The 25,121-nt window shown below is 37.6% G+C and overlaps 1 protein-coding gene across 2 annotated transcripts; it reads left to right on the forward strand.

The window, feature by feature from the left end:
- The first annotated feature begins 2,136 nt into the window (after positions 1 to 2,136).
- Positions 2,137 to 20,086, forward strand: LOC119777833 (P2Y purinoceptor 3). Of its 2 annotated transcripts, XM_038276847.1 has the most exons (4): positions 2,137 to 2,334; positions 3,243 to 3,321; positions 15,218 to 15,645; positions 19,010 to 20,086. In XM_038276847.1, the coding sequence occupies exons 3-4, from the start codon at positions 15,227 to 15,229 to the stop codon at positions 19,680 to 19,682; spliced, it is 1,092 nt and encodes a 363-aa protein (XP_038132775.1). In that variant the 5' UTR covers positions 2,137 to 2,334; positions 3,243 to 3,321; positions 15,218 to 15,226; the 3' UTR covers positions 19,683 to 20,086. The 2 variants fall into 2 exon arrangements, with proteins under 2 accessions (XP_038132775.1, XP_038132768.1); XM_038276840.1 differs by lacking the exon at positions 3,243 to 3,321.
- Positions 20,087 to 25,121: the final 5,035 nt, after the last annotated feature.

Below are 25,121 nucleotides of genomic sequence, written 5' to 3' on the forward strand. Positions count from 1 at the left end.
TTTATTTTTTTTTTAGACTTTAGAAACTCAGAATCTGATCAAATATCGGGTTAAATATCGGTGGGGTGGCCGATGTTCGATATTCAGTTTTAAGGCGGATACAGGCCGATACCGATAGGGGGCCGATTATATCGTGCATCCCTAATTAATTTATTTTACACTTTCACAGCTCATCTCTCACAGATCTGCCCCAGCTCTGGTGCGCCCCAAGCTGACAGGAAGTGGATATGCTCACCGCCTCCCGCCACAGTGCAGACGCATTGGAGAGAGGGAGAGAAATGGTGCAAGAAACATCCTTTTCCAGGATATAGCATATAGCTTTATTCTGCTTTCCCTGCCTCCTTTTTCAAAAATCAGGATGTGACCCAGCATGGATAAAGAGAGTCAGGACTGATTTAAAGCACTTTAAAGAAGAATGAACAATCTGGGATTCACATGGAAAATAATAGAATATAGTCTACTCCTTCTAGATGTTTTTTAATCTGCATAGTTGCTAATAAATAAACACTTTCTCAGAAAACAATTGCAAAAATATAAAGCTGACCAATAGATTCCCCCATTATTAAACTGGTACATTATTTTCTTAGGTTTGTGACACAATATTGAACCATGCAAAACACAGATTTACCTTCAAGAAGCCTCAGGGGGGCAAGATATATGGACAAAATGTAAACAAAATGGAATTATGTTTTGTTTTTATAATTTTTGTTGTTGTTGGCATTCATATAAATACACTGGTGTGATAAATTAGTATACGGTTGACTTTTTTTGTATGTCTATTTTGAATTTATAGCTTCCCCTGGAGAAAACTCCACCAGCTGCCACTGGCCGAGATGCTACCATTTACTGTAAAAAAATGAACTTCCAGATCTTTTTTTGTTTAGTTTTTTTTTTCTTTTACAGTTTCACATTTCAAGTTTTCGGTTTTCAAGTTCATGTTTGCTGACAGATATTAAATGAAGATAACCTGTGCGTTCATCAGTAGTGGATTAGAGATATACAGTTAAAGGGGAACATCGTTTTTTTACATTGGGCCCTTGATTTTACATTATTACATCATGTTCTACTCAGCTATATGAGTTTTGTGTCATTTGGAGCTGTTCCGAACATATTCGGGTTTGTAATCCAAGTAACGTCTTACTATGGGCAACGAGTTGAAGGCACAAACTAAACTGTTCATAATTTATTCTTTATGGTACGCCAGCATTTATAACATGTAGGCGAATCATTGTCCCCCAGACATCCGCGGTTATATTTTTTATATTTATATCTTTTAAAAACAAAGCGGCGTGTTTATGACGTCATCCGTGCGCGCCAGCTACCATTCATTCTTCCTGTCCGCTGAACTGTTGCTAGTTTTACTCACATGCCTGGAAGATGTCTAGTGCTACTACCACAGATGATCTCGCTCTCGAAATGGAATTGAACGATTCAGATTAGCTCGCCGAATGAATAGAAGGAGTAGAGCGTAGCCGCCTGTGGCCCGGGCTGCCTCTCACAACTCCAGTCTGGCGCGCGGATGATGTCATACATACGCCGCTTTGTTTTAAAAATAAATAAATATAAAATTTATAACCGCGGATGTCTGGGGGACAGTGATTTGCCTACATGTTATGAATGCTGGCGTACCATAAATGATAAATTATGAACAGTTTAGTTTGTGACTTCAAGTCGTTGCCCATAGAAAGACATTACTTGGATATTACAAAATTGAAAATCTTTGGAACAGCTCCAAATGACACAAAAGTCATATGGCTGAGTAGAACATGATGTAATAACGTAAAAATCAAGGGGCCAATGTAAAAAAAAAAAAAAAATGGCATTCTCCTTTAAGTTCACAAGTGGGCCAATTCAATTCAGTTTGGTTCAGGTAGATATTTAATGATGCAGAGAATAACAATCTGATTGTACAATTTCTAACGCTTTATAATAATAAATAAGTGCTATAAAATATTTGCTTGCGTGCTTGCATCTGTGCCCATGCTTTAAAAAAAATTAATAATTACCCAAAATGCCAGCTTTACGCGCTCGCATTTTTTGTGCCCTATTGTGCCCCTGTATTGTATTGTGTCAGCTGACGCCCCTGTTTTTTGTCTAGAGCTTGGTTGTTAACCCGCTGCCTTTGTTAGAAAGCGCGCGCCTCTTCACGTGGTGGTGGAGACACAACAGAGCGCGCGCCAAGGAGCTCCAGCTCAGCTCCAGAGCTGCAGCAGACGGACAGAAGCGGACACCTGCTCACACCTCAGCTCAGCGCACAGTTTACTCCCCGCTGCGATACAGAGGAAGAAACCGAAGCCTCATGGTCAATTCAAGCGTTTCTTAATGTGGCCCGGGGTAAGTTACGCTTCTTTATGAGTTATTTCCATGTTTTTCTTGGTATTCCCTAGAGGAAACTTCGCGATTAAAAAGCAAACCTTGTGTAATCAATACACCAAAGTTGCTTCTGGTGAAAAGCATTCCACTGGAGTTAAATATTAAGTATTTTATGGCAGATCGCTTTAATCATTAAGGCTTTCGAAACTGACAGTATATAATGGATAAATCTGCAGCTTGAATCAACTGAGCGTGTTTTTTTTCTGTTATGGCAGCGGATCTAATGAAAAGATCATATAAAACAGCTTAACTAAGCAAACTTTCACACCTGTTTTAAAGTTCACCTAAACAAAAAGTGGTGCATTTTTATAAAGGGGAGAGAAATTGCCAAATGGTTTTGTACCATGTTTTTTTTATATATATAAAAATCTGAAACAATTAATGCTGTAAGTCATTCAAAGGTTACTAGTTTTTCACTTTTAGAAACTAAGATTTCTGACCTTTCATCCTCAGACAATGTAGATATGAACATCAGAGAATGTCAGATTTCATGTTTTTTTCTTAGTTTCTCTGTGGAATTTATGTCTGGACTGAGCCACTAAATCAGGGGTCCTGCAATGTTTAATAAATAAGTGTTTAATAAAAGTAACTGAATCCCACCTTAAATTACTTTATCAACATAAAACCAAATGTTTATCATTTAATTTTGTTTTGTTGAAGTCAGATGCACTTATATTTTATTATTTTTCTGCTTAAAAGAGAACCAAAAAACCTTTCTTGTATTCTTCTTTAGTCTATTAACTAAAATCCAAACCAAACACTGCATTGTGTGGCTTCAATGTGAGTTTATTCTTTTTATATTCAAGTTTTGTGAATATTTTTGCAAAGCTCTTTAACCGATTGATGTTAACTTATCCTATTTTGTATAGAATAGGGAGAACCTAAGCCCCTGTCAGGCTTCATTCTTTCAACCGATGCTGCAAGTTTTTACTGGAAGCAAGCAACAAGGTATGATGATCTGCAGAAAAATGGTATCAGATTTCAAATGCCATTAGTAAAGCTATGCCAGAAATCAACAAAGGAATCTGGTGATGATATTTTCCCAAGTATTTCTCCCAGTGTTTAATTGCATCTTTATGTTTCTTGGCTGCTTGGAGGTTGTTGCTTTTATATATTAAAACTAGGGGAACAATAATGGATCCGCCTCGATTTTCTGTTTCTGGTTGATGAGTAATCAGCAGATATTTGCATATTAAATGATCCAATCCATCGATTTTTCTTATGTTCCTCTGCAAAGGTCTGAAAATTCAGCACTGGTAATACTCTAAACTTTTCCTCTATGTCTGAGAGCACTAGTTCATGTGAAGTTTTAACAAGTTTTTATTGTTATTTAACTGGCATTATTTAATGCTTTCCAATAAAATACAATTTCAGTATGAAAGGCTTATTATGACTTTATAACAACTGATGGCGTCAGTTTTTAAACAAATCGGAATCGGCATTTTTAGATCTGGAATTAGCAAGAAAGCTGCACCTTTGATTTAAACATGTTTCTTTAAGAAATCATTTATTTAAAACTAATAATAAGAAAAGCTGACTTGTAAAGCACTTTCTAGGGATAATAACATATCAGAACGTTTTGCACTAGAGCCACATTCACATATATAAACGCACACTTTCCTGCACTCAAAGCCAGGATAGCAGTTAGGACTGCAAAACCACTAATATTCACATAAAACTCCAATCCTCATGAGTGACTTTTTTGTAATTTAGAAGGAAACTGTCATGAACCGAGGACAGATGGACCCAGTATTCAGGAGAGACAGTCAGTAGGAAAGTTCAAAAGGTTTATTAAAATAAAAACAAAAAGAAAGCGGAGCTGTGGCTCGAGGACACTGCAGGCAGGGGGGGCGGGGCACCGCCCAATCTCAGACACTCTAGGGAGGAAACACAGGTAAGTGACCACGATCAACCAATAGAAGATTAACTGTGTTGGTCACTTACCTGGTTTAACAGTACAGACCACAAGTGTCCCAGTGCTGCAGTCCCAGAGGTGATGGTGGAAGCTGATCCTGGTCAGGGATCCAGAACAGACAGGAACAGACAGAGGTGGCAGGATCCAGACTTCCATGCAACCACAGGCTTCCAGGAGGGTTCAGAGTCTTACTGGGACCAGAAGCATGACCAGGTGGTCACGCACAGGAGCAGACAGGATCAGGTGCAGACAGGCAGGCTCAGTGGAAGAGGGTAGCCGAGACAGGACGTGGAACCGGAACTTGAAGCAGACTTTAAACTGGTCTCCAGCCAGGAGCCAGGCTTACTTAGATAAAAACTGAACCCCCCCCCCATAATGAGCCAAAAACCCAGAGGACTCCGCAGGGGAGGAACAGTGGACGATCAGGAGACGAGACAAACACTAAAACCCTCTTTCCACTGGCTGCCAGGATCCAGGACATGAACCAAATAAAAACTGAACAGAAAGACTGACAGAAAGACAAGCAATGATCTGGCACTGAATGCTCAGGCTGAACTGAATATAAACCAGAGGAAACAGGTGAGGGGAATTAATTATAATGAGGCAGGGAGGGAAGAGGGCAGGTGAAAGGAATGACTAATTAAGGGAGAGCAAACAGGCCAGATCATGACAGAAACACATCATGGAGATTGTTATGAAGCTACGGCCTTGACAAGCTTATCACTTTCTGTGCACAAAGTGTCCACAAAAACAAACCGGGCTTCTGTATAAAGACAGAGCTACACATAACCTAATTTACTTTTAAGTATTCTGTTATTACACATCAATAAGCTTCTGGTAGAGTAATGGCACAAAAAAAACCCAATTTAAAAGGATCAAAGTGAGCGTTATGTTATTTATGATAGCGGTGTAAGATAGCTTGATGATTTTGGTGCCATTAAATGCTAAATGCTTATAAAACAAACACCCTTGCATTGTTTTCAGATTCTAGTCTCTATCTGTAACTTTTGGGGTGTTTTTGTGTAGCATTGAGTTTTAGTTTGGTAAAGATAAGCTTTAATAACACAAACTTTATGATTGAGTACTTTACATAAGCTTTTGCATGAAAAGACTTGACAAGCCCTCTGAGGGGCTGTGATTTTACAGCAGATCGCTTTCCGCTTGTCAGTAGTTGGGCTTCTGTGGGCGTTTTGTCTGTCTGACCTAGATGAGTGTGATGCCGTTTGGGTTGGGAGGTGTTAAATTACTGTGAGAATAAAGAATCAAAGCTAAACTTGATTAGTAAATAGTCTAAAGTTCTTATATCAAGTGGATGTTATCATTCGGTCTTCTTTGGGCCTCCCAGGAGATGGATCCCGATCTTCAATAAAACAACAAAAGGCATCATCATTTCCGTCAATTATCGATTCAGGATGCATTCAGTGTAAAAACAACAAATCTTTTTTCGTATTTACATTTCACACTGTCTGCTCTCGCTGGGCTTGCATTTTTCTTCCTGTTGTCTCGTGACAACATCAACCACACTGCCTCTATCTGGAAGCCTGTTAAGCCTCTGATAAGACGTGTGTCTGGCTGAATGTGTTTGTAGAAACATTACAACTACTGAAGGTGGGCAAAACATGTTTTTATGACTAGATTATATTGGAACAATAATAATTAAGACAGAGGAAAAAAAAAACAAGGGGTGAAGGACGAAAATATTTGTGGATTCTCAGCGAGTAACTTGTTTTTTCAAAAGATGCGCCAGTCAGTCAGTTTGAGCTGTTGATTTTACCTCATTTATTAAATGCATTAAATTTGAGAACCTGGGACATTTTTCTAGTTTTTGTTTAGAGTTGAAGTTAGATTACAGTTGTGGTCTTATGCTTCAACACCCATACTCTTAGGTATAGTTTTAATTTGTGGAAAACAAAACTAAAAAGTAAGAAACTGAAGCTCAGGGGAAAATGTGCATTGACCAAATAGTCAGACTTTGTGCATTAATCATAGATCTGCTTTTGATATAGGCCAACTGTAAGTACCGGTAAGTGAGTGCACGCAGCCACTCCAGGGATCCAATGTGTTTTTCTATTAAGATAATGTTTTTTTCCACAGAATCAGAAAGTTTTTCTTGTAGCTCTTGAATAGTAAAACTATCTGTGCCATTTAGTGAGTGAGTCAGACTCAGAAGAATAGGCGTGCGTTACCTGGATGAGGTTTTCTCTTTTGAAGTAGAACTTGTGTCATCATGCCGGGACTGCACCTACTACAATACATTTGAAAACATGTTGCAATTCAGAGGTCAGCACCCAAACTCAAGTCAGCCCTAAAATTTCCAAGGTATGCTGGAAAATGGTGGGATTTGATATGGTCTTGTACATTGGCATAGAAAACAAAGAAAATTTACGGTAAATTAGATGTCTGAGTTTATTAGATGTTTTTTTTTGCTTTCTGTTTTCAAAGGATTAAAGCTAAGTATGGGAAAACAACTTTGAAGTGAAGCTGATCTAAATCGGTAAACATTAAAAATAGTCCTTGACGCTAGTGGGGCGTAAGCGACTATTACTATTGTGCTTTCTCATGATTTCTGCAATATAAAGGAAAAATAAAAAAAACTCCTAATGATACATTTTTTACACTCAAATGCTCCAGAATGTTAATGATAAGATTTGAGTTTTACAAATCTGGAATTTTGAGAATTCTTGTTTTTAAAAGAGGAATAATTTTGTTTGTGATGTGAAATGTTTTTTGACCAATTTAATCTGCCTCCCTGACATCCTTCAGTGCAGCTTTATCTTATCCACTGACGGATAAGATGTTTCTGGACAGCTGGTTTAAGAGACAAAATGAACTGTTCTCATGTACTTTACTTATATTGATCTTTAAGTTAAACCAAATAGGTTTTTTGAAGGGTAACTGGTGCCTGACTTGCTTGTGCCAATCATGCTGCCTCCTGATATCAGATCAAACTCATTTAGGAGGAGAAGCCTGTAAACAAGCAATTAAGGCGCATTACAACAAATGACTTCAATTTCTTCTGAGCTCCGATGGAAATGAGCTCAAACGAGCGCTGAAAATAAACCAGAGGTGCGGATGTTTGGTCATCATCTCGGTGATCTGTCCGCAATTCTTTCATCCTGCATGGTTTATTCCCTGCAGCTCAACATGCAGACTTTTTTTTTTGAGAAAAAAGGATTTTTAAAGGAACAGCATTAGCTGATGTCTGTTAGTCTTTTCTTTTGGTTCTAGTCATCCCACATGAGAGGAGGGGAATGATAGATTTAAATCCTGGGACAGCTGATGACTGAGGACTCCGGATTTGAGTTGTACCCCTGACATCTCCTGTCAATCTTTCTGTGCCAATAAATCCCTCCATAATCTCACAAAAATTAACAGGTTTGATTTTTGTTGCATCATTTGCCTCCAGTCATAACAAGCTGCACAACAGTTCCTTTAGGATCTATAAGAATATCCTGTGTTTGTCTTTGAGGGGGGGAAAGCGATTCATGCAGACAAGAACAACAGGAGGAGCAGGTGTCCAACCTGGACAGATGATTGCAGGCATTCTTCATAAACCTAAGGGGGGGGTTTATTATGCCATATGGCAAGCAGCGCGCTCATGTCAACACTCCAGCTCTCCTCAGCGCCTCTCTATCTATTCAGGGAGCTGCTGATTAGTTTAAAATATCCTGTGTGAAGGCCACAGCGCCTGTCCTCACCAATAGCAACCCAGCATTGACCAGGATAATCATTGTCTGTTTCGTCTAATTGAAACAAGAAGCAGGAGGCATGTGGTCGTCTGCTTTCGTTTTCCTGCTGGATTATGGTAGATTTATGTAGTATTCTGCAGATATATGCGATTGTTTTATGCAATTAGAAATTCTTTTAACTCGTCAGCTTTATTCTAGTTTAGAAAAAGACTAAATACGGGCGCCATGGAGTGGATAACAGTTTGGTTTGGAGTGGAGAAAGTTAATATACACTCACCGGCCACTTTATTAGGTACCCCATGCTAGTAACGGGTTGGACCCCCTTTTGCCTTCAGAACTGCCTCAATTCTTCGTGGCATAGATTCAACAAGGTGCTGGATCATTCCTCAGATAGTTTGGTCCATATTGACATGATGGCATCACACAGTTGCCGCAGATTTGTCGGCTGCACATCCATGATGCGAATCTCCCGTTCCACCACATCCCAAAGATGCTCTATTGGATTGAGATCTGGTGACTGTGGAGGCAATTTGAGTACAGTGAACTCATTGTCATGTTCAAGAAACCAGTCTGAGATGATTCCAGCTTTATGACATGGCGCATTATCCTGCTGAAAGTAGCCATCAGAAGTTGGGTACATTGTGGTCATAAAGGGATGGACATGGTCAGCAACAATACTCAGTAGGCTGTGGCGTTGCAACGATGCTCAATTGGTAACAAGGAGCCCAAAGAGTGCCAAGAAAATATTCCCCACACCATGACACCACCACCACCAGCCTGAACCGTTGATACAAGGCAGGATGGATCCATGCTTTCATGTTGTAGACGCCAAATTCTGACCCTACCATCCGAATGTCGCAGCAGAAATCGAGACTCATCAGACCAGGCAACGTTTTTCCAATCTTCTATTGTCCAATTTCGATGAGCTTGTGCAAATTGTAGCCTCAGTTTCCTGTTCTTAGCTGAAAGGAGTGGCACCCGGTGTGGTCTTCTGCTGCTGTAGCCCATCTGCCTCAAAGTTCGACGTACTGTGCGTTCAGAGATGCTCTTCTGCCCACCTTGGTTCTAACGGGTGGTTATTTGAGTCACTGTTGCCCTTCTATCAGCTCGAACCAGTCTGGCCATTCTCCTCTGACCTCTGGCATCAACAAGGCATTTCCGCCCACAGAACTGCCGCTCACTGGATGTTTTTTCTTTTTCTGACCATTCTCTGTAAACCCTAGAGATGGTTGTGCGTGAAAATCCCAGTAGATCAGCAGTTTCTGAAATACTCAGACCAGCCCTTCTGGCACCAACAATCATGCCACGTTCAAAGTCACTCAAATCACCTTTCTTCCCCATACTGATGCTCGGTTTGAACTGCAGGAGATTGTCTTGACCATGTCTACATGCCTAAATGCACTGAGTTGCCGCGATGTGATTGGCTGCTTAGAAATTAAGTGTTAACGAACAGTTGGACAGGTGTACCTAATAAAGTGGCCGGTGAGTGTAGATCTAAAATGGGGAAGTTAGAAGAGCCAAATATTTCCCAGCTTGCTTCTGTGAACTTTTTATCTCTTCCTTCTGGTCATTTATGCATCCTGTTCTGAGGCATTACAGCAAAACAGAGATTTTCAGTCCAGAACCATTAATTTTGGCCTTAAATGACTGTTATCTGTTAGATAACCAATTCTGCAACTGGCTGAAGGAATGTGGAGTGACTGCTCTTCAGTAAAGGCTACGTATAGCTGCGATATATCGGTTTAATATTTAATTATTTCAGGCTTTAAATTTTCATTTCTTTTATACACTCGCTGGTTAATCTGCTTCTTTTTCCTCATTTTCTGCTGTAGACTCTGATTATTTTTTTATTAATGTCTCAGTTTCCAGGAAAGTTTGCCAAGTCCTGATGTTAACACAACCACACGCTTAGCTATCAAAACAGTATCAAACAGTAAATTTACAGCCCAGTAATGTTTAGTCTTCATTCTGCCTTATTTGCACCGAGTTGCTCTCACAGTCTTGCGACTGTAGTTTAAAAATAAACCTGAGTGGCTCTTAGCTGTGCCTGTTGGCAGACCTCGAATTGAACCACCCTGTAAAAAAAAAAAAAAAAACACCCCAAAAAAAAAAGTATGATCAGAAATTAGTAATGCAATTCTTGTTTTTGTTGAACTTATAAATGTTACACTTTGAAGCTGGCTAGAGGAAAATATTTGATTAATTCTAATTAACACTAATTTTGTGAAAGGGCAGTTGTTGTAAGTTTTCTTTTATTTTCTGCTATTTCGCTGCAATAAAATTAAGCATGAGCAATCAGTAAAAGGACAAAGGCAGAAAGTATCATTTGTAAAAAAAAAATATCATCTATTTTTTTCTCAGATTTAGTCCTGGTCTAGAACAAAACAATAAACATTGTAGATTTTAGAAACCAGAAAAACCTATTCTCATTTTTTTTCCTAATATAGGACCGATTTCTTATAATAATAATGGATCAGAACATCCCTAATTGTGGTGACGCTTGTGAATAATGGCTTTCCTCCCCGATGAAGATTTTAAGTTAAAAATAATGAGCCTCACTATCATTTATTTTGCAACCATATACTCACTGCTGGGAATCTCCTAAGAAAAGGTTTTAAACTCATCATTGTATCTGGATGCCTTGTTTCACATGTTTTCACATAAAGAAATGGCTGCTAAATATGTAGAAGTCAACAGCCAAAGACTACTCAGACTCATCCTCAGCTCCACACCTTGGAGGTGATTATACCTGCTATCCAACACTTAAAAAATGTTTATATAAGTAGCATCAGTGCTGTTTGATGTGGATGAAAAACATGTCACAATATAAGCCTTTCATATCATGTAAAATCTATAATTATTGACCTTTTTGCTTGTTATAACTATTTGAAGTAAGGACAAGAGAGAGAAAAATGCCCAAACTGAAGTAATTGTAACCTTAATAGTATTTAAACATAAGTGTTAACCTTTACAGCAGGTCACCCCCAATTGGCTGCTAGACTTCCTCACAGACAGACTTCAGTCAGTCCAGGTTGGACAGAACACCTCTGATGTCATCACCCTAAGCACAGGCTCCCCTCAGGGCTGCTTCCTGAGCCCGATGCTGTTCACTCTGATGGCACGTGACTGCACCCCCAGGTTCACCACCAATTAGAAGACACCAACGGTGGTGGGCCTCATCAGAGACGACAATGACCTGGACTACAGAGAGAAGGTGGAGCAGCTGGTTGACTGGTGCAGAGATAACAGCCTCATCCTGAGCGTGGAGAAGACGAAGGAGATCATCTTGGACTTTAGAAAGAATTGGCCTAACCACGCTCCACTGGTCATCAACAGCTCAGCTGTAGAGGTGGTCATTCCTGGGGGTTCACATCACAGACAACCTCACCTGGACTATAAACACAACCTCACTGGTCAAAAGAGCACAGAAACGCATGTACTTCTTGCGGAGGATGAGGAGAGCCCACCTGCCCACACCCATCCTCCCCACCTTCTACAGAAGCACCATAGAGAGCGTTCTGAGCAGCTGTCTCACTGTGTGGTGTGGAGGCTGCAGCGCCGCAGACTGGAACATGAGAAGAGAAGTGAGAACAGCAGGAAACATCATCAGGTCTCCTCTTCCCTCCATAAAAGACATTTCATCCCAGCGTTGCGTTTCCCGAACCCATAATGTTATAAATGACCCCTCATACCCCCACCATGGACTGTTCTGTTCTGCATCACACTTGTAAACATTATATTTGCACTACATGGCGAATTTTCTAATCCCTTTAACTGCATTTTTCACCATATTTATTTATTTATTTTGCACTACTCTGAACCTTCCGTATCAGTACCTTTTGCACCATGTCTTTGAACTGGTTTTCCTTTTCTCTTATACTGTTTACAGTTTGTTCACTGCTGGAAATGTTCATTTCACTGCTAAGATGCTCATTCACTGTTGAAAAGCTGTATGCATCGAAATTAAAATTTGTCTTAGTCTAAGTCTATGAGATATATGGTTCTGGATCCATCGTTTCTATTACTGAACCTATAGAAACCAATCAGACATATTTTCTATTTATATTAATCAGGTTTCTGTGGTTATATACAGTATCATTCGTTTTTGTTGCTCAGTCCTTGTTGAGAAACAACCATTGTTAAGTAGATATTAAAAATCTAAATATAATATTTGCAAGTTGTTCCATTTGATTGTAATAAAAATCAGGCAGATTACTCCAGTCAGCAGCCCTTAGTCCCGAAATACAAGTAGAAGAACTGCCGTAATAAAAAAACAAAAATCTACATATGTAGATTAGGGTATAACCGCTATATGTTCAGCGACTCTCATCTTCCAAGGTGTTTAAAAACAGACCAGGAGGTCAACAGAAATAACTCAGTGGCGTCGCTGGAGGTGTAATATGAGTTTGTATCCTATATCCAATTTCCCTTCAGTAAACATTTCCATTGTAACACATCTGAGGCGGGGGCTAAATATCAGCTGAAGAAACTAACTCTCAGAGCTGCTTTTCTCTAAAGGGGGGAGGTTTGTTTGCTTGTTGGTTAATTTTTTTCCCCTTAAGTCCCATTTGTTCAGGTTCAACCTCCGAATTCTCAGATTTTGTTCTAGCTAGAAATGAACGGATCCGCTTTGATAGTGATTAATTACCTAGAACATCTGTGATATTACGTTGGATATCAGAGATCCAATTGAATGCATTTTACATGGAACTGTGATTTTTTTTCTTTTCGCTGCTTATTTGTTTTTAAATGATATAAAGTGCTTTTATATCTCTGTTAAAATGTTACCTTATTTATGTCGAGGCTAAAGCCTTTACTCACATTCAAGATATATGGCTCATCAATTCAACAATTGAATCAGATCAGTATCGGATATCGGCCGATACACTCAGCCCATTATCGGTATCAAACTGGATCAGAAAATAAAATGGATTGGTGCATCTCTTGTTATAGCTGAACATAGGAACAGATATCTGTGAGCGACTACATTTGTGTTGCAACTTTCTAACTCAAACTCACAATTACGTTAGTACCATGGTCTAATGTTTTCGATTTTGTAGTCTGGCTCATATTAACTGGCCGTTTGGATGAGCTAGGGTTCTGCAGCTTCCTGCACGCACCTCATTATTCACTCAGCAAATATAACCCTGACAAATCTGAAAAGGGCAATTCTTTTCTAGATGGAATCAATAAGGATTTATACGGAGATTGTGTATCTAAATAAAACAGGAGAACGATAATCTGGTTGATTTTATTAATGTTGTTAACCTGAAAATTATGTAGCCTACTTTCCTTGTTTTTTTTAAGCCAAAAAAACAATTTATCGTTAACTTATTTTTTCCCATCAATCCATCCATCCATCCATCCATCCATCCATCCATCCATCCATCCATCCATCCATCCATCCATCCATCCATCCATCCATCCATCCATCCATCCATCCATCCATCCATCCATCCATCCATCCATCCATCCATCCATCCATATAAGACTACTCAAAGCAAAGGTTGGATTTTGCTGTTAGATTCCACCTCTGCAGGTAAAGATTATTTTCTTCTTATTGCGCATCTTTAGCTGGCTAAGAAATCTAAAGGATGCTGCTGAATTTAAATAAATATAGGACATTTGGATCATTTAAAAATCCAGCTCATCCTTTCTCGTTGTGTTTTAGTTTTATCAAGGTTAGCTGCAGGTCTCTTGAATGTGATTTTTTAAAAGAATATCAATTTCAAATCAGTTCTGCATCGGCATTGCTCTGCATTGTTAATAATGTATGAGAAAGATAAGCATCACCTTGTTCCTGCTGTAATCCTGGAATCTTTACTATTTAACCTTGATTCATACAACAGTGAACTGGTTGAATAATTGTTAGATGTCCTGATGCATTCAAAATGCCTCATGTTCTGATTTGATTCAGTAGATTTAATTATTTCCTGCTATTGTGCAGATTGGCCCTGACCTGGCGTTGGCCCCTTTCTTTGGAAATGAAAATGTTAATTTCCTGCTTGACCACTTTTGGTTTTAGGAGCATTTCCATGCAAATCTTAAAGCCGAATGAAACAGAACAGAGTTTTTAGATACAGTTCAATCATGAAGGAAGTATTTTCCTCCATTTTGGGTGTTTTTTTGTGTAATAATTAATTTTTGTTGAACATCTGTGGTTTACTGTAAGCCTTATTCCTGTCTCATGCTCAATTACCAGGAAACCAGAAGTCTTACGTCAAAATTCCTGCACCTACTCAGAAAGGAGGGCCAGGGCAGCAGGCAGACTCTTTAGAGAAAAACACACAGAGTTGTGCAGTTCTGAAAAAAGCCACACACAAAAAAAAAAAAAAAAAAAAAATTCTCACTTGTCTTTACAAATACCATGTTGTGAAATGCCGTGAGTCAGGCCTTTGTAGCTGTAGGGCTGGCAGCTTAAGTAAACTATCTTGCTCAACTCCTTTTCTCCCTGAGAAGCTTGGATGGGGCTGATTGTCAGAGGGGTGCTTGTTGGATTATTCTGTCTGCAGACGCTGGGGGTCTGTGAAAGAGTCCAGACGACCTATAGTTTTTTTTTTTTTTTTCTCAAAGAATAATAATAATAATAGTAGCAAGGCTTGCAAATGTTTTCTTGCCCCTTCAACTTTCTGTCATTGTCAAAACCACAAAGATATATATATATATATATATATATATATATATATATATATATATATATATATATATATATATATATATATATATATATATATATATATATATATATATATATGTGTGTGTGAACCAATTCTGTTGCAGCTAAAGGTTCAGGTCTTTTGGAATATGTTTGTATTTACCAGCTTTTAATTGTATAGATTCAAACTGTAAATAATCATATAATGATAAAGCATAGGGATATCACTATGGATTTACTGCATTATCTTCCTCACCCTTTCACTGCCTAAAAGATGCACATATTACACACATTTCGCTTCCACATTAAGCTAAATTTGTTGGTAAACTGCATCATTTAAGAATATAATTTCTGTCACCAAAGTGGATATTTTCTGCCCTCTGGTGGAGAGGTATGGCATCTTGAATGTTTAACTTGGTTTGACCTTAAAACAGCTTCTAATGCATTAAAAGTTTTTTTTTCTTGTTTACCTTGGATGAGAAACACACAGACCACCTTAAACTGGTTTCATCGCCACCATCATGATGTCCTGCGGGTAAATATTCACTTCTGACTTTAACATTTTGTTCTTTGTCTGTCCTACAGGCTGTAAAGATGCAACACTTTCTCAACTCCCCCTCGACTGAAACTCTAATCTCCACAATGTTCGCTACAGAGTTCCTCTCTACCAGTTTAGAACCCACAGAACCGATCACCACAGACATCTCTGCCAGAACCTCTAGTAATGTCAGCTCCTTACGCTGCACCTATAAGGAGGATTTTAAGCAGATCTTACTGCCTACGGTGTACATCGTTGTCTTTGTGCTTGGCGTTCCTCTCAACGCTGTGGTCATACTAAAGATATGGAGGACCAGGCCCCACATCTCCCGGAACAACGTCTATATGCTCAACTTGGCCATAGCTGACTTCCTGTATGTGCTGTCTCTTCCTTTGCTCATCTACAACTACGCAAGCCATGACTACTGGCCCTTTGGGGAGTTTGCCTGTAAAATGGTCCGGTTTCAGTTTTACAGGTAGGCGACCTGATTTTCAAAATTCATGGAATTTCTACTTTTATTGTTTTTTTCTTAATGTTGTATTTTTATAGGAATGTCTCAAACCGGTATTGATAGCGGAAATGGGTCTAAAACCAGCCAATAAATGGATGTAGCAATATATGTCATCCTTCATGTAAAATCTCTGATGTAACCAAGCTTCTGTCTAAAGTTCATCTAACCGATTGGTTAATAATCAATGAATCAGTTATTCTCATAACTCTTAATGTGATGAAACCTTTTCTAATATTACAAACTATATAATCAGAAAGCAAAGAATGACTGATATCAGATTGGGTTAAGATTCGTATCTGTCATCCTAAAAGCCTCATTATTGCCATTATATCGGAAATGAAAAAATAATATTGGGACATCCCGAATGTTATTGCAATTAGGGGTGTGGGAAACAATCGTTTTGGCGATATATCGTGATATTTGGCTGCCCAATATAATATCGATCTTTCACTTCTTAGTATCGATTTTTTTTTTTAAATGGTTACATAAAACATTGATGGGAAAATGGGCTACCTCTGCACCACCACTCTGGCAGAAAGCGCTGTGGAGTCCTTTAACTGTGCGTGCAGCACCAAATCTGTATTTGAGGCAGTCACAGTGGAAGAAAACCCCAAACAACATGGATAATAATACCTTATCAATATTTTCTGATGAAAATATACAGCACTTGCTGTTTTATCTCATCATTTGATTTTGATAGCTGGGGAAAAAATGGCAATATATAGTGATACTGCAATATCGTGATAATATCTTATCGCGACCCAGGTATCGCGACATGTATCGAATTGCAACACTCATGCCAATACTCACCTCTAATTGCAATAGATCCAATGTCTGTATCATTGTCATTGCGCTCCTGGATAAGTAAAGGATGCATGAAAAACAGTCTTTTGTAACCCAAAAATTCTTTATCCAAAAAATATGGCATACGACAAATGATGGTGCAATTTCTTTTCTTTCAAAAAATAAAACAAAACAAGGTATAGCTCCATCCTCCTACAGTCTGTATCCATTTACAGAGAAAACTCAAACAGGAAATAAGCCTTTAGACATAAAAGTAAACATCACAATAAAGTAAACCTGCACTGATGTTAACCTTACAACAAATGTCAATAATAACAGAAAAAAAGCCTTGCACAAAAATTCTAAATATTCCTATAAATTAAATATTTCTTGTTTATGGCTCTAACACCGAATGTAATTATTGCCATTTTATATGCTCTTTTTACCTAATTTCTTTCTACTTAAGTTTGGACCATGAATAGAAATATTAAAGTAGTCATAAGCAGAGGTCAAGTAAGATTAGCTCTAGTTTAACATTTTTTTTACTCAAGTAAAAATAGAAAAGTATTTGATAAAAAGGCTAGTTGAGTACTGGGTAACTGTTGGATACTAAAATCAGATTTAATGTCTATAAATGTTGCTGAGAAACAGACTTTATGTACAAGTTCAATTCTGGCATTTTAAAGACTCAAATGCCTAAAGAATAGAAATAAATGTTATGAATATAAAAGAAAAGAATTATGCAAAAGACATACTTTTATCGAATTTCTTATCAGCATTAAACTTAGAAAACCAGTCCATACAATGACAACTATATTTATGTTAGGATAAGATAATGAATTTCCACAGTTAATATCTACTGTTTACTGTATGTTTACCTGATTTTGGAATTATTTAAATTACTCAGTGGACAGAATAATCAGAGATTTTACTTTTACAAGAATATTACTCAAGTAAAAATGAGAAGTATGACACAGTAAATCTACTCCTAAAAGTAAATTTTTTCAGATTTTTACTCAAATAAATGTAACTGAATAAAAATATTTCTACCCACCTCTAGTCCTAAATTAAAATAAACTGCTGTTTATTTATAAAGGAAAACAAAGACAGAGATTAATAGTGTTAGGACTCCAGCAAGGTTATGATCCACTGAAGGCTGATGCTTTGCTGAGGTCCTGTGTTCAGACTTTGCTGAATCAAAGCCTTTCTGACCTCTTTTACTCTTTAAAAGATTTAACTTTTTATTTTAGTAGTTCATAGGAGTCTCAGGACCTTTTTGAAGCCCTTGGAAATAATTTTTTGTGTCCACCAACACAATTTTAGGAATGGCCCACATCGGATGCAGTTGGAAATTAAATCAAAGCAAAGTGGTAATTTTTACGGTGAGATTTGGGCTAAAATATATATTTTTTTATGATGAAATTGTTCGCTAATACACAGCCTATTTAAATTTCCCTGGAAAAAGGATCAAAACCATCTAAAGGCTTTCAATGAAGAACAGACTTTGGTACATCTGTTTGTAAAATGTGCCAAAAAATGGTTTATAGAGTCCATTTTCTACGCAAATTCCTTCACTGTACTAAAATATGGCCTGGTGAAATGTCTTGCTCATCAGCTAAAAATGCTTGTTGCTGCTTTGTTTTTTTCCTTGGAGGACTATGGCATCCACATAGTTTGAGTCATACGAGTTTGAGATATATTCTGGAGATCTTAAAAATGTTTTTTCGTTCATTTTACTTTTTTTTTTTAGCACTAACTAAACAACACATTTCTACGGAAGAGGATTAGGGCCACTAAAAAAAATAAAAACAGTTAACTGATTTTTAAGTTTTATTTCAGTATATTGAGAAAGAAGTCAGAATTCTGACTTTAATCTCAGAATTCTCATTTTTTTTCTTAGAATTCTGACTTTTTTCTCAGAATTCAGATTTTTATCTCCGAATTTTGACATTTTTCACAGAATTCTGACTTTTTTCTCCGAATATTTGGATCTTAATGTAGATGGGCACCATGAAGGAAGAGATGTGGGAGCGCTCAACTTCACTGACAAAGATGTGAGTTTTTTGGGAGGGCCAAACAACACATTGGTGGAAAATGACGAAATTGGGCGACTTTTTACGTGGCTGAGGGTTGATGCTATTTCTTTAATGGAAGAGCACAAGGTGATTAAAACAAGAGAACTAGTCTCTAACACAGACATGGCTACGGCTTGTTACTAACATGTTTGTTAGCTGTCAAGTTTCAGTCAGAATTCTGAGATTAAAGTCAGAGTTCTGTCTTTTTTCCCCATATTAAACTGAAATAATTTTTAAAAATCAGTTAACGTTTTTATTTTTTCAGTGGCCCTAATCCTCTTCCGTACATTGCCATGATTGGACATAAGACATGAGAAAATAACTAACATTACAGAAAAACAATTACTAGAAGTAGATTAAAGGTTCTGGTTTTATTCTTTCGCACAGTTTTAATTCTAGTTTATTTACACTAAAAGATACAAACATCTTCACAGGCTGATGACACTGACCCCTTCCTTCTCCTTTTACAGTAATCTACACGGCAGCATCCTCTTCCTCACCTGCATCAGTGTGCATCGCTACATTGGAATCTGCCACCCCTTTGCTGTGTGGCACAAACAAGGTGGCCGCAAGATGGCGTGGCTCATCTGTGCAGCCGTATGGGTGGTGGTCGCCATCCTTTGTGCGCCGACTTTTAACTTTGCCGCAACAGGAATCCAGCGCAACCGCACAGTATGCTATGATCTGAGCACTCCAAAGCGCTCGTTGGATTACTATCCTTACGGCATGGTTCTCACGTTCATCGGCTTCTTGCTGCCCTTCCTGGGTGTGATGGTCTGCTACTGTCGGATGGCCCACGTCTTGTGCCGTCCTGCTTCCTACCAAGGGGTCTCTGTGGCCACAGGGGAGAAACGGGACAGGGCTGTTAGGATGATCCTGGTGGTGGCAGCTGTGTTCTGCATCAGCTTCCTTCCCTTCCATCTTACTAAAACCATGTACCTGGTGGTGCGAACATTACCTGACGCCCCTTGTAAGATGAGGAACCTCTTTGCAATCGTCTATAAGAGCACAAGGCCATTTGCCAGCATGAACAGTTTCCTGGACCCCATCTTGTTTTATTTCACCCAACCACGTTACCGCAGGAGCACCAGGAAGTTTATGCTCAGAGTGACCACCCTTAGGGAGAAGGGAACCGCCTCGTGAGCAGGTCCCACATGGTTTACGTCTCCCATGAGGTGTCGTCCTTACAACCATTATGTGAGGAAGTCATTAGAGATGCAACCTAAAGACCAGATGGCAGTGAAATGAAAGGTTGACATAAACGAGTCAAAGCTGACCAATTACCAACAGATTCAGGGTGTGCTCCTGATTTATAGATGAAGAGACTGATCATCGGGAAGGATCGCATCATTAATGGTTGGTTTTCTACATGTGAAATGTTCTCACGTACCACTATGTGAATTTAAAGGAGAATTCAATAAGTTAACCCCAAGGACCTGCCAGGGATTTTTCCATCAAGCAAATGGCGCAATGGAGGGGAAATGGTAGAGGTTGTGTAATTTGTGATCAAAACTGACTCAAAATATGATCTAGTGGTTATTTTGTTATTGCACGATATAGAGGCTGAATCTTTTTTGTTTCTCTCCAAGTTTTGACTCTCAGTGTTTATGTTTTGTTTTTACCACTAGAGGGCGTGTGTTCTCCACTGCACTTAAAGACAGGCTCTGTAATGAGTGTAATCAATCTGATTTATTCAGCATGAATCACATTATGAGCCGTGCAGGTCATTATGAACCGATTATGACAAAGTCCAGCTCACAGCGCACTTTGGACGTGGTTTAAAGAGAAGTACATTTTAATGTCAAGGGTGACATTAGTCTAGTGAAAAAGAGGGAACAAAAGGACCATTTATGGACTGAAAGACAAGGTGTAGAGTAAGTCAAGACCTTGTTCTCCACTCGCTGCGAAAGGGAGAACATTTCCTATAAAAGCTGGGTTAGATTCTGAAAACTTGTGGAAGCTTGTGAGAGATTGAAGACTAAAGATGCAAGGATTCAGTCATTTATATTTATAACCCAGTAAAGATGTGCAAGAAGCTTTAAAAAAAGTATTAGAAATTCGCTGCAGCTATAAACACCTAGCCTTGATATCTTGTTTATTATTTTAAGACCGTGCAGTTTAAATATTCACACACACACAAAAGTATGTATACATATAAATACATATACAAGTCCCTTTTTCTAACAGACACTTACATAATGCTTTTTTTTTGCATCCATTTTATACCAAATAATTAATCTATCTAAGAAATGAAACTCACACGCGTTTTAGCAAACACTCACACCATATCAACCCATCCTTTTAAATTTCCATTATTTTAATTAAAGAAAAAACATCAACCACAACAGAAAAGACAGAAAAAGAGCCTCATGTAGTTTCAAAGCTGTATTTACTTATAATGTCTAAAAAGCCTTGTGAATCTGGTCATTGCATTACATGTTTTCATTTCATCACTACAGTTTTTCCATGATTGAACTACCTTTGATGACTGGTTGCCATTTTCTGATTTCGAAAGCTTAATAATATCTAGTCTATGGGTGATGGGTCGGTACAAGAAAAGAACTAATGTACAATGTTTTATTTATGCTCAAATAAATTAAGAAGGCATGAATTTTAAATAATGCATTGCTAGACAAAGGAAGGTAATATTAAATAATTGCTTCCGTTTGATATTTTTACAGGAATTATTAGATAATTAAGACTAATGTCTAATTTACTTGTTGTATGTAAAGTTTTGTTAAAACTGTTTCTATTTTACTTTTTTTTGTTTTAAGAAAATCCTGCTGCAATGAAACATGAATTTATCTGAAGGATTTTTACATTTCGTTGCCAGGGGTGTCTACATGCATCACTCTGAGCTCTCTACCACAGGTTTTCTAGAGATATAATGCATTGCTTAGCATAGCATCCTTTTAATCACATTTTTACTATAAGTTTAAAACCTTGCTCTTTGATTTAAAATGTGAACCTTATTTGTTTTTTTATCGCCCTAAAAAAAGTACAAACAAGTGTTTTTTTATGTTTTTATTTAAGAAATGCCTATTTATAAATGTAGAAGCTGTGAATCTGTGTCATGCTGGACAGTATAACAGAAATCCCAAAGATGCTCTTGCTGCACAAGCTTCCCCAACAGTTTCCTGGTAACTAAGTCGATCTTTTAAGACCAACATGAGTGAGGGTATTTCATCTCCCACTAAATGATTTATATGCATCAAGCTTGGATGATGATAAAGTTTCTATTACTCTTATATCTGACAAATATTTCTTCAGCTCAATGTGAAATGTCTATGCATTTTAAATGCAAGGTATATATTTAAACACAAATATGAAGTAATGTGTTTGAAGCTTTGTGTTAAAAAAAAAATCCTTTTTTAATGTAATAGTCTAAGTTATAAAGTGCACCCTTCAATGCTCTTAATGTGAGGCTTTATAATGTGTGTGATGTGGAAACGTGTCCTACATCTGTCCTAGTGTTTTTAGGAGTTTTGTTATGTTTTATATGTTCAAATATGTGTAAAATAAAAGTGTTCGGTGCCTCACATGTTTTATTGGTTATTTTTATTGTTTTGGACTCCGTTTGTACGCTGTATGTTTTTATAATTTAAAGCTTACTGACAAAAAAACAAATAAAAACACCATGGAAAAAACATGATTTTTAAGGGGTGTGGTTTAAAATTCTGTCATTGTAGTGGCATTATTCATTTGAGTTAGAATAATGCAGTTACACAGCAGTCATATTTAAGAAATCTCACAGAATGTGAATACAAGCTGGAATTGATTGTACATTTTCCTTTAATCCTTTTTTTAAAATATCAAGTGAAACTTTTGCACATGCTCTCATTAATATTTAGAGGATTGGGCCTCAGTGATTTGCACACAAGGCAAGACAAAGAGCCTGTAATTAATAACCAGTCATAATTCTGGCTGTGTGTTTAAACAGGAAAGGTAGAGTTTATTTTAATTAGTGGATTTTTAAATTTAAAAACATTGCTAATATAGGCATACTGCTCAGAAAGTTTTTGCAGTGTACCTTCTCTACATGACAGTATTACTAGGAAATAAATCTTCTCCACACCCTGGTGGACAGTTGCTACAGTACTGTAAAGTTTAAGAGCCTCACCACAAACTTTTCACCAGAAGCATTTGTCTTCTTGAAGTGGGCAGCCAGAGGTGTCCAGTTTGACCATCTTTCCCTGCACTGGTCACTGCGGACATATTGGCCTGATTATGGGTTCCTGGATGGCTCCTGATTATCCTAACATATGGCACTCTGTCTGAGGGCGACAGCTTGGGTCTGCTGTGCAAAACCTGGAACTAATAGGAGGATGATCCCATACATAGATCAAGACTGGAATAAATACAACAGACAAAACTTTTTTCAATTGCTTTAATGGCAGTTGTATTGAAAAGTGTATTGACGATACTCAAGTTAGATAATTCAAATTCTCCATTAAATCATAATTAACCAGAATTATGCCAGAATCTTTTGGATGGCTAAAGGGAATCTATCCAAGTAGGTTAAAGGTGTTTTTCCAAGCCTGTTTGTTTCATTTTTAGACTTTCTTGGTTAAAGGACACCTCGGCAATGTCCATACCAGCTTAGTCATTTAGGGAGGAGGCGTAAACTCCATCTCAAAGAAATATAAGAAAAAAAAACAACCCTGACTGCAGACACTTGATCCTAACTTCAGTATTTAGAAAGCAAATAGCATTGCAATTAGATAGCAAACAAATACATTATGATATAAACCTTTCATATCAGTAGAAATTGATAATTATTTATTTTTGTACCTCTTCAAAAATAATAAGTGGAAAAAAAAAGGTGGAACCAAAATTATAACCCTAACCTTTATTCTTCTTGTTGTTGGATTTATTGGCGGTTGGCAACAAACATTTAGTAGCATTACCGCCACTTACTGGTATGAAGTCTGGTTCGTGATGGACTATCTACTAATAAACATATATATAAATTCTAAGTGGAAAAAAAACAAACTATATACATATTCACACGCATACACACACAAATATACATACTTATACATAACTTGATATTCTACCCATCTATATCATACACACATCCATCCTCTCTATAATCAAATTCTATGAAATAATTTAGTTTTCTTTAAAAAAACGAATAACTATTTGTATATGTTTAGTCCCAAATTCTTCCTCTTTAATACATTCAAACTCTCTCCTCATATATCTTCTCTCACTTTCATATTTATGACATTTCAGTATAACATGATCTATTGTTTCATATTTTCCACAATAATCACATTTGCCAGTATTATGCTTTTGAGTTTTGAAAAGTGTTCAGTTAAGTCTTGTAGGCTCAAATCTTAACCTTGTTATCACTCTCTCCTCCTTTCTATTTCGTCTTCCGTTTCTTAGTTTTCCTGCTATCTTCTGAAAATTACAAAACCAACTTCCTGTTTTTTCTTCATCCCACTTTTTTGCCATTTTTCCATCAGCTTTTCTTTAATAATACTCTTTCCCTCCGATTTACTTGTTTTAACTGTAAAACTAATAGGATTTTGAATTGCCCTCCTTGCCATTTTAAGCAATATATACAATATGTAACTATAAAACCCATATATTCTGAACCTTAACCTTTATTAAACATAAGCCCTGTCTTTTAAAAAGAGGTCCGCTCTGCCTACATCCCCCAGAATGCTGTGCAGCTCTAGATCAGAGTTAAGTGAAGTTATATTTTTCTATCTGAAATATTTGCTATTGATATAGGTCAGGTTTCTATTATGATATATATCATTTTATTGCCCAGTCCTAATAGCTGGCATGTTTTTGAGATGAAGCTGGAGTAACAGAAGAAAAGCCACACATATAAAAAAAAAAACACATGCAAACTCCATGCAGAACGAAAACCAAGGCTGTGGATTCAAATTTAAAATTTTATTTTGAACCTACAAAGAACATTTAACAGTTTCTTAGGTTAAAGATCCTGTTCCTTTTGCCCGCACAGAACTAGGGAAGAAAGCCTTTAGCTACGCAGCTCCTTGTGTGTGGATTTTTTATTTTTTTTTTACAAAGAAACTGGAAATTGACTGAGTTTTTATCACTAAATGGTTTTAAGTTGAAAGTGAAAGAATCTGAAGCAGCCTCAATGAGCTGTAATTGTTTTACTTGATATGTTTTTTATTTTTTATGTACCTGTCATGTATCTTAATGTATCTATGTTTAATGTATCTTATGTAACTATGCTGCCTCTTAGCAGGACTCCCTTGAAAAAGAGGTTTTTAATCCCAGAGGGATTCCCCCCCCCCCCCCCCCCTGGTTAAATAAAGGTTAAATAAAAAAGATTCTGTCCTATCAAACCAGCATACAGTAGACAGTTTTCTTTCCACAACCATGTTCTTTGCTCTAGATCTGGAGCAGCAGTGAGTCGGTCGGTAGGGGGCGCTGCAGTGAGAACCCATCTCTTTATTTGTGAGCAGAGAATTCCCCTCTGGAACAAAAGGACCTGTTAAGCAGACAGCCACATGGGAAGCACCACAGAGAGCTTATTGTGTTGTAGTGAAAACTTTCATCCTTGCCCCCTCCTCCTTCCTACAAATGCTGACACGC

Source organism: Cyprinodon tularosa, unplaced genomic scaffold (assembly GCF_016077235.1).
Source record: "Cyprinodon tularosa strain WSP-4 unplaced genomic scaffold, ASM1607723v1 ctg1008, whole genome shotgun sequence".
Lineage (NCBI taxonomy): Eukaryota > Metazoa > Chordata > Actinopteri > Cyprinodontiformes > Cyprinodontidae > Cyprinodon > Cyprinodon tularosa.

Excerpts from the sequence above, each read along its gene's own strand:
- LOC119777833 (XM_038276840.1), top strand. Across the intron at positions 15,646-19,009 it reads GTCCGGTTTCAGTTTTACAG|TAATCTACACGGCAGCATCC; the intron begins GTAGGCGACCTG and ends CTCCTTTTACAG.